Raw genomic sequence first — 10,857 nt, 5'->3', positions numbered from 1 at the left:
GACTGTCACCGTCGCGCTCCTTTTAACCGTTTGGAGGCTATCGAGCCGTTCTCCTATTTGGTTGTCTATCTTGGCCATTGGTTCTTCTCGTTGAGGTCCCTAACATGACTTGTTTATTTTTCCGATGCCACTCGATGTTCTTGCGACAGTGCCTGTGACGGATTCTTCACGAGCATCGTCGTTTCGTTTCTCTTTTGATATCTTGTTCTTGGTTGTGTTGAATCATTTGTTAAGCCGACCGGCCAGGGTCCTATCTTCCTGAACGGCTCCAAAGTAAAGCCACCATCTGAAGATCATTAAAAAACGGAATCCTGGGGACACGAGACTTAATGTTCTCACTTTATTCTACCGTCTACTGACCTGCAGTCTTTACGGGAAACACCATCTTTAGTTTATAGTATGACAGATAACGAGCGGGACAATCATTTAATTACTACAATGAGACTACCTCTGTGCTCCGCTTTTTTCAGAATTATCGTCGATATGTCCCGCAACCTTAAGGGGCTTTTACGCTTTGCCATGGAAAATTCAGATGGGACTTCAGAATCCAACGTTGATCCAGAGGTAATTTCTCTTGGGCACACTTTTTTATGTTGATACAGAAAGCACAGTGGCTGAGGGAAGCAATCGCAAATACGTCTGTTGACTTGACCCAACAGTTGAAAGCAGATATCAATGAGCTGACCCAGCTGATTGATGCGCCCAGTTCAAATGAGTCAGAAATGGAAGAAATACTTCAGGACATGATATCATTGACGGAGGATATCAATTTGGCTAATGATTTCTTCAAGCTTGGAGGTGCTTCACTTCTTCGTGCTTTATTCTTCCAGGGACCGAGTTCCCTAAAACCTGGAGCATATGAACTTCTTGCCGCAGTGACTCAAAACAATCCGGTTACCCAGGAAATCTGTGCGAATTCGAATGTCCTCGAAGAGCTTATGTCGCTCTTACCTAAAGAAAGGGATCTACAACGTTTGAAGAAGTTAATGTTGGCCATCTCTTGTGAGTTATCTGGTGTACTTATTCACCCTTATCAAAACAATAAGACCAATAACAAATCAGCCATGGGACTACCAATTTATGGGTACTGCTCAATTCGAAGGAAGCACGAGGGCTGGGGCATTTCCCAAGCTTAGACAAAAGGAATCGAATGTCATGGTTGCATTCATTATAAGGACCCTCGGTAAATAGTTTCGCGGCCTAACCACTGAGCTAGCGTAGTTCGTCTCTTGTAATGGGAACCGGTGCTGCCGATTAGTGCACTGGATCTTATGTGGTTCACCAACTCATAATCATGATTAGAAAAGTAGGTTACCAACGATCTGATCGCGGATTCTAGTTCAGATAAGCAATGTACTGTGTTTATTTTTTACGCCTCGTTTTAGACCCCAACAAACTTTTATTGAGCTATTGCATTCTTCCTGAAGACCTATGTAGATGTGCTGACCACCATTTTCATTTATTTTACTCTTCTAGAAGTCAGATTTGTTTTTTGACAAACTTCTTTGCTTTATTTCGGTCGCCTTGCTAGTTTTACAGACTGTCTTACACGAGCAGTTTGCCGATATAGGTACACTTTCAGTAATTCGAGTATATCTGACTTCCAGAACAGAGATAAAGATTTTTGCACCCCATGACTTTCACAAAGAATTCCTTTACCGTCGGTTCAATTTGAATGTGAATCTCTTTGCAAATAAGCTCTACCAGCCGCGAAAATTCAGTCGCAGTCGCGCACTACTATCTAAATGAAGGATAGTCTCACATTCTATCTGAACAGGCCAGTATGAAGGACAGTGTTGTAGGATGAATTGAGTTCGTAGATCCTTGTTTACCAATTATGGCAGCGAAAAATCAGCGTTCAACACTGATTTCATGCGTCGATGATGAGGACAGTGTTGTAGGATGAATTGAGTTCGTAGATCCTTGTTTACCAATTATGGCAGCGAAAAATCAGCGTTCAACACTGATTTCATGCTGTCGATGATGATAGTTGCCACGATGCGTATACGTAGAATAAAAAGAAACATTACAGTACTGTGACATTGTTTATATGGAACAAAAACGTACCGTGACCAAGCAATATAATCGTGGCAGTTAGAGTAACTCTCAAATCCTTCTGAGCGTTGAGTACAGGCCTTAAGTAACCAGTCGCTGCCCCCACACTTGAATAAAGAACAAAGTCAGACTGTTTTTTCTTGAGTAAATGCCTATGCTTCCTCTTCGCCAATCGCACTGAAACGTTCTTCAATGAGGTTATCCGAATAGTCGTCTGACTGTAGCAGACTTTTGACTGATTCTACCTTCCCAGCGAGTGTGTAAATCAGATCAGTCTTTTTCTATGAAACAAGGTCTGGACTACGATGCGTTTGTGCTGTATGGGACAGAAGCCTGATGAGTTTAGTTACTATCCATTCCAGTTAGGCTTCCTGCACATGGGGTGACAGTACCGTGGGCATTCTTGATGACCGAAAATTAGAAGAAAGTATGTACGAACACTGTTTTCTGTATGTATCTGGTATTTCCCTTATGGTGACGCGATGTAGTGAGTAGGTGAGGATGGGTCGCGCGATGAACGTTAACAACCTGTCGGAATGACACCGGTCGTACAATGGCTTCACGTCGAAATTGCTTTGCGGTGTAGTGCACAGGTACTTTTTCCGAGTGTGTATGCAAGTCATTCGTTCAATGCATCAGTGACTTAGAATGGCAATGCAGTCTGAAGGTATCTCCAGGTCTTTGACCACCGGTGTATCAAAATTATAGCTGGAATCGGCTGAAATCAGTGAATGCCTAGATTGTCGGAAACGGGTTTCTTTTGAATCAGGCGGTACCTCGCTCAAAGAATGCACCCAGCACTACCATTTAAGGTGACTGAGGCATGCCACGTCTATCGAGAACAGCATTGTTTCCCATGTCCAATTAAGAGTGGTAGAAACCTAGAGGTGGACAAAGTTTGATGTGACAGAAGGGACCGAAGGGTGTTACGAAAGGTTTGGATAATGTTCGCACTTCAAGATGGTGTTCATATGACCCGTTCTGTACTTGGCTGGGACGATATGTTAGCTGTCAAGTTCAGTGGCGTTCACGCTGTTAGTCCCTGTCCAGTTTGCCCAGCAGTGATGTATCTCGGATTTTTATGGTAGGCTAACCCTAGGTCCCCATCCCTGTCTCACTTTCTTTCCCCTACAAGGTTTTATTTAAATAAATTGACATGGCTATACGACAAGAAAGCATTTGTATTCTATTATGGCGTTGCTGTCGTTTGCGATGATGATTATGCTAGTTCCTTTCGAAACAGTTCGACAGTTGACTTTCTGCATCGATTCTTCATTTGATGTGTATTTGATCGCCGTGATTCCTCCGAGTTAGATGGCGCCGAATCTTTTTCTGAGGGATCCAAAATTTCCTTCATATTACTGATCTCGTTTTCTTGTTGGCAATCTTTAACAGGCTTGACACGTGGCCACCCTCCAAGCGTCACTGCATTTCAGCAGGCAAATGGATTTGAAAGAATCCTCGATGTTTTGGTTGATTTGCTGCGTGATGAGGCTAAAACGGATACAGGCATAAACCGGGTTTGCGAGAAAGGGGCTTTTCTGATTTATTCACTTCTACAAGAAGTACTGCCCTCCTCGATGGGTAAGTTGCAGACGGTTGTAACTGTGATACCCAACGGTTTTATACAAACTTCTCTATGTTTATGTATTTGAATATTTGTAGCCTCCCACCTAACGCTATGTCGTCCCTCTTTCCAGCGTTCGCTTCTCGGAACTGTAGGAATAGGTCACTCAACTTGGTGCATTCGTTTATTTTATTCGTCGAATTACTTCATTTTACTTCTCACTGTACTGTGTTACCATGAATTGTTGTGCTGTGCGTACAGTTGTCCCAGATAATCGCTACTGGGGCTTCCGTTAGGGTAGTTAAAGGTCAGTAATGTCAATGGGACTCGAGTATCTCTCACTCAGGCAACCTTTTTCACCCGTCGTGAGCTTTATTATTTCCCTCTATCCTAGCTTCGTTCTCGAGTACTAAGGAATACTACGTATGGGAAATGAAAAACATAAATCCGCAATTATTCCATTATGCGGGCGTTCGTTGTTGCACTGACCAAGGCTGACCAGTCTCGGGTCACCCACACTGCATCCGTGAGCAGCCTCCCGGCTACAGGGGCACCACACGTGCCTACAAATGTACAATCCTCCATCTTTTTACCGAATACCAATAGCGGCTGGGCAAGGTTGTCAGTGGCTTTTTGTGGGATGAGATAACAAAATGTCTCCCAAACTTTTCTGAAGCACCGACTTCTTGACCGGTTGCAAGCATTGTCCGACTGCTCTTTGGTGAAGAATGGATTGGAGGTAGAAAGCTGGAGATTTCCATTCGAGAAGTTAAGTTATTCTTTGAAAGCAATGGCTCGTACAGAAAAGCGCTGTTGGGCACGCAACTGGTCCATGTAGGCAGCTTCGCTCGTCATTCCTGGAAAGAGCAGTTGCCGATGTGGAATTTGCTAGTTCTAGTTTCCACTGAAGTTACACAGGCAACTGTTTCCATATACATCAAGTCTGTTGAAGTTGATCAAGCCAGCAGTCTGTGAAGCGTCTTCGGCTCACCCATCATGTGTAGGCTCTCAAAACAGGAAAACATTCAAAATACTCTTACTAGGTACAACAAAACGCTCGGAAGACATAAAAAACACTCCTATTTTCGCTCCCCACATTGTTCAAGATTATTAGCTCGGTATGGGGCACAATGTAGCTTTCTAGCCTGTCATTGGTGATTAACCTGATGCCACGTTGACGCTCAAAACTTGCTCTAGCCTCGTTTGGTAAGAAGATTTCTTCTGGATGGAACCACTGGAATTAATGCAGTTAGTTCATTTGCCAGTTGTGTGTGGGCTTAATCCCAGTCAGTTGCACAGTAGTTATACACGTCATTATAGTCTGCGGTGCCTCAAATCTGCACTGCTTTGGTACTGTTCCTTAAACGAATGTCCACCCCAACATAAGAGGCGTTAGGGTGGATCTGTAATCACATAGATCTCAATGGAAAGCTAGATGAGATCAATGAACGATACTGGATGTCAGACTGACAGCACTTTGCTCTGCTACCGCATGTCGAACACTCATATCGTCGTTCATTTACCAAGACACAACTTCGTCCCTGGACCGGCTTTTCGGGATTGATTCCCCCTATCTTTGTATATGTTGGTTGATACGCCATAAACACTGCCAATTTTATATCTGTTGATTACTGACTGACTATCGCAGTTTGGGTAGAATCGGAGTCGACTCTGTCCCCTGTACTTGGTATTTTTCGCGGAATACTTAATGCTCACTAGTGCTTTTACAGAAATCGGCAATCCCAGCAGCTTTTGGTCTTCTACAGCCACAAATTCATCGCTTGATACCTAACGTTCCCAGCATCTGTCGGAACCTGGTGTCCGGTTTCATGGTTTTTATTTGCCCTTTATCTTTTAGACGTAGAAAAAGAAAGGCAACTCGCATCCAAGTTGATCCAGGTCGCCATGATGATTCCAGACGCCCAAGAGCACATATTAGCGAGTTTGCTATTGTTATTTTCGGACTGTCCTTCTCTCGATTCCGCAATTGACACAGAGAATCGCCCTAAATTCGCATCAAAACGTACGGATGAGCTTCTGTCAAGGAATGAAATCGTTACATTCGTCGATTGGCTCAAATTATCTGATGCCAAAGTTACTTCTTCAAATGATCCAGCACATGCAGAACTTCGTACTTACGTCGGCGCTCTACTTCATCTGCTGAGCAGCCGACCACTGTGAAACTAACTATTCATCACGGAACCCTGTATATACAACTTCTACTTTAAGGCTTCCTGATACTCGAAAAGATTTTAAACAACCAGAATGCTTCTGTTTTATCTAAAAGGACAGAAAAGGTGAGCTGGTAGTAGAATGAGTGCGAGCTAATTAGCGGTTGTGCATGAAGATTTGTTGAAATTGACCAAGTAAGATGGGATTTAGTAGAATTTTTTTAAACGTAGTCGGTGCGCAAACACGTAAGTAGTTTACGTAACTGTGCAAGGCCATCTAGGTTGCTTTGGTGGCTGGATACCTGATGGAGAACAAAACTCGTCAGTGGAAGTCTTCCGCACCCGTCATTCTAGTGTCCGCTAGTTGGCAGTGAACCGGATGATTATTAGGCTATCAACTGCCCAGAATGGCTTCTCTGGTCCTATAGTTACGCACCGTATTTATTGCATCATCGTCATCACTGACCGCATTAGAGAACATTGATGTTTCACTATCGTACAACCATATCGATGTAGTTAGCCATCGGAGATATTTGGGTTCGCGTTGCTTCAGGGCTTCTTGGAGGCTCTCGTCTGAAGATAACTTTTGAATGCTTATACTCCAAAGTTCCACATGCTGTGAAATTAATCAGTAGTTTGGTTATATCAACAACATCGTGGCCAACGGCTGGCTGCGTTTTTTTACGAAGACCTCAGTTCCGCGTTCTAGGACCTGGTTACTGAAATAGGTGTTTTATCAATCCCCTGATAGTGCCTAGCACTATCGATAAAAGCATAACTACCCCAGAGTTAGATTATTATACACCCAGAGGTACCAGTAAGGAAGACGTTGGTTTCAAAAGCACTAGCAAGAAGTTTTGCCTGTATAATTGAAACCGAACGCTAGGAAACATTTTGCACGCGGTAGCCAGGCTAATCGTTCCAATGCGAGCCACCTATTGGACCTAGAGGTTCTCTTCCGAGGGACGTTTGACCGAATTCCTGAGTGACTAAGATCGGAGCCACTGGCTAATGCCTCAGCTTAACCCATTACAGTGTACCTGCAACCGAATTTCTTGGGATGCATGGTGCTTATTTGGTATTGTGCAATTCTGTGACTTTAGGAATGACTTTGTCAACACCCAGTCAAACCCAGTTATTCAAGATACCTATGTTACTGTACAATTGATTAACACATTAGTGACGAACCGTGGTTTCAATATCTCCATGATGATCTACGCGTCGCTCTATTAGAAGCCGGTTTGAAGACAATGTCTTGAAGCAGCGCGTTTAAAGCTCGAGGTTACGGGCATTGGATCCTCTCGTTAGGGTGAGGAACAGAACTGTGGTCCCTTCTAGTCCCGAGTTCAATTTCCGGGAGCCAGATAGAATTATATCGCAAGGGCCGTCCTTAGCAAACTAGTCTTCTAGTCTATATCACCGTGGGAGATAGCTTGCCTTACGTTTTTAGGGTTGGACGATGAACCATTGTCGTTACTCAACTCGCGTATCGTCTGCGGCCTGAGACGCGTACGATCTGCATGTGTGCCTTTTACTTCTCGAAACTGCTGAAACCCCCTCATCGAATGCCTTGTACAGTGTATATCAGTTAAGCAGTGTACTGTGACATCACCTAAACTATCTGTATTTTGCCTCTGATGGGCCGAAAGGTATTATCCCTTATACCGCGCCAAATAGGCAAGTATAGCTGAATGAAGAGCAATCCAAGTGAACCAACAAAGGACGATTCGATTCATTAATACTCTAGGGCTATTTTCAGCGTCGAAGAGCGCACACTGACCAACCCCGAAGGCACATCTCAGGACAAAACATGATCGATTCGTTGTAAGGTTAGTTATCACAAACCAGAAATCCGCATCAGGGATAACTGATAGACCTTAGCTCGATACTTTTGACGACCTGGTTCACTATAGGTGAGCAGAAGTTAACCGCTATGCCAAGCTTTGGTGTTGTTCCCTGATTTCCCCGTTAGAAAGTAGTCGTGTAGCCATAATTCCAAGTTTCTGGTACCTATCGCGGTTTGCTATTTTTTCCACCAATCCAATGGCAAGGTTCGCGGGACCTGAACAAAGTGATCTTTCCTAGATTTGCTTATTTCAGAACAACAAATACATACAATACGGACGCAGATGGACAAATAACCGGAAACGAACGATGGATCACAGACTGAGATACCACGTTGGAAGGAAGCGCTGCCACATATCAGGGATGAAAGTCGTGTTTTTGCATTCAATCCATACGGAAAAAGATGAGCGAATAAGGCTCTCGAAGAAAAATGCCTTGTAAGCGAGTAGGCGCAAACCTCGTAAGCGTCTTCGGTGGTGGAGAATACGAATCCTTGTATTCGTTTACTCACAAGGTTCTCCCCATTGATAGCATTTTAAAGATACAACTGTATCCCCTTTATGTGCCCGATTGTATCGGGATCCTGGATTGCTGCTGCTTTACAGTGGCGTTAGGCTCTACCCTTTTTCGAGCATTCCGTTACTGAAACTCAGCTGAATCTCGCGTTTATGTTCTCAATGACTACGCCTACCTGATGAGCCCCAAGAAGGGTGAGGCCGATCGTGGGCTGTCTAAGAGTCTTCAACAACTTTATAAATAGTGTGTTGCGTCAACCTTTCAGATCGACAACCTGAGTGGATAACAAGAGGACGGCTGATTGGCTCCACGAAAGTTGTTCTGCCTGATAAATAGTCCATGACCTACGAATGTCGTATTCAAAGCACAATCCAAGGAGTACTTTTACGGTATATTACATCGCCTCCGCTGGGAGAAGGTATCGACAGTCTAACGGAACAGCTAAGTGGACTGCGATGTTGAAGCCTGCTCATGAGGGATGTGGATAACCGATTACAGGTGAAAAATCCCCTTAAATCCGATGGATCAGTGAAAATACTATGCTTGGAAAATGTCCAATTCACGGGAGTGAAGTGCTAAAACAACTGGTTCATGTCATACTCATGAGGGGGAAAATCGGTTCAGTCCAATTGACCAAACGACTGTGATGTCACCTCGGCCTGTCCTCTTGAAGAAATTTTCATCGTTTGACACTCGAAATTCATTTATGTTGAATAGGACATCCATCCACTGCAGAATAAACCAATACTGTACTGGTAGTAAACACATGGATGAAGCATGGCAAAACGGAGAAAGCTAGCGGCGTTCGGTGCTGTCTGTCCGACTTCTCCGATTCGATCAAAAGACCTCTGGATGTCTTCGAGATCGTTATCCCAATTGATGCTAGGAAATCCACACAAACAGGCAACCAGTACTGCGGCGCACGCAACTCCATCAAACACTAAACAATGGAGAGCCTAAGGAAAGACCGTGAGCCCTGGGAAGCTTGGGAAATGTAGAAGGCCTTTGCTACCGGAAACCACCGTGTCTTATATCAACAGATACGATCGACTGACCCCGGGAAAGCAGCAGTAAGCGAAACGACACATGAAAAAGTCGGCTCATTAATTCAATCGCGAAAAGTCAACTGGAAAGGTGGGCCGAGCAGTCAAGAACAGTTCAGCTGGCCTCCTGAAACACAGTCTCTCGGGAAGGTTCATGCGAGCTAATGGCACTGAAACCTTAATCACCCGTCAGAAGAAATAAAGTACAAAATACCCGAAATGAAATGAGGGAGGCATCAGGACCAGACGGTTCGTATCCAGTCCACTTCAGAGGGCGGAGAATGCCCGTTGACCCATCTGGCAGTGCTTTTCGGTGCGATATGGAACAAAGAGAAGTCGCCTGCAGAATGAGGCATGTCGACAGTTATTTCTATCCTCAAAAAATGGTACGCGGACGCTGTGACACCGTGGCATCAGCTTCATCTGCAGCACCCTCTCGGTGCCATGCTACGACAGTGAAGCAGCGGTGTTGAATACTGATGTCATGCTGTCGATTTTTTAGATGCCATGCCACAGAAGGAAGCACGAGGGTTGGGATACTCCCTGGCATCAGCCTGATAGTTGTGGCATCGAAAGTGCTCTCTAGTCTTACCCTAGGGAGGTTGATCGAAAACAGAGAAAGACATCAGCGAAAACCAAGTTCGGTTCCATCCTGCATCGATCACATTTTCAACCTCCGATAAATTCTGGAACGGCGACACTGCTTCCAGTAACGAACAATGGTTGTTTTGCTGGACTTGAAACTTTCCTTCGACTCTGTAGACCATTAAACACCATGGAGCTAATATATCCCCCAAAAGTTCTTGACCCCCTGAAGGCCTGTACGCCAACACTCGCTGACGTGTGAAAGCCTACGGGAAGCTCTCGCATGAGAGCTTCCACACCACCGCATCAAGTGGTGTCAGGTAGGATTGTCCTCTTTCATCTTCCCCGTTCAACTTCGTCATTGAGGCGCTTCTAATGCGTGTGGGGCCGAAGTGATCCCGGGTCATCCGATCACAGATATCGAGTGCGCAGACGGTACCTCTTTTTGGATCTGACGCCGTGGTAATCGGAACATTAAATTATCTGAATAATTCTGCTCCACGGTTTGGCACGCGCATGTGTAGTGTTACTGCAAGACTGGTCGGCTTAAACCCTAATCTCATGTTCGCGGATGAGCCCATTGAGGTTAACCGATTTGTCTACCTGGGTAGCTGTATCAGTCCCGGCGGTCTCGCAAATGATTTTTCCATCCGGATTGCGAAGGCCAGTGGGGTGTTTGTAAGCCTGCGTCACCTTTGGCATACGCGTGAAGTTAGCTGGTACGTCAAGGGTCGAGTTTGAAAAGCTGCGGTGCGCTCCGTACTACCATACGGATCCGAACACTGGCAGCAGCGTGCCGAAAACGTCAACAGACTTTCAGACTCCGAAGCGTTGCCCGAGTCTGGTGAGAATACCCGATCAACAATGCTCATCATCATCGACAGCATGACATCAGTGTTCAACACCGATGCTTCACTGCCGTACAACCATGACTTATTTGAAAGCCTTATTGTAAAGAAAAGAGTAAAGGTGGACGGGGGAGGGACTTAGTTCTAGCTTACCACAATCATTCCGAAGTGCCTACACCTCCAGACATCCACTCAGGCAATCTGGATAGAAACTGACAACAAGAACG

General features: G+C 44.9%; 1 protein-coding gene across 1 annotated transcript; it reads left to right on the top strand.

Annotated features, from left to right (window-relative positions):
- Positions 1-470: 470 nt before the first annotated feature.
- On the top strand, positions 471-5,886 carry T265_13131 (hypothetical protein; the record flags this gene model as incomplete). The annotated part of the gene is made up of 4 exons (XM_009167323.1): positions 471-564; positions 603-1,002; positions 3,451-3,639; positions 5,481-5,886. 4 exons carry the CDS (start codon positions 484-486, stop codon positions 5,801-5,803), a joined length of 993 nt encoding a protein of 330 aa, XP_009165587.1.
- Positions 5,887-10,857: the final 4,971 nt, after the last annotated feature.

This window comes from Opisthorchis viverrini (genome assembly GCF_000715545.1).
Source record: "Opisthorchis viverrini unplaced genomic scaffold opera_v5_38, whole genome shotgun sequence".
Classification (NCBI taxonomy): domain Eukaryota; kingdom Metazoa; phylum Platyhelminthes; class Trematoda; order Opisthorchiida; family Opisthorchiidae; genus Opisthorchis; species Opisthorchis viverrini.
The sequence above is the reverse complement of the archived record's forward strand: the minus strand, read 5'-3'. Positions and strand labels throughout refer to the sequence as shown.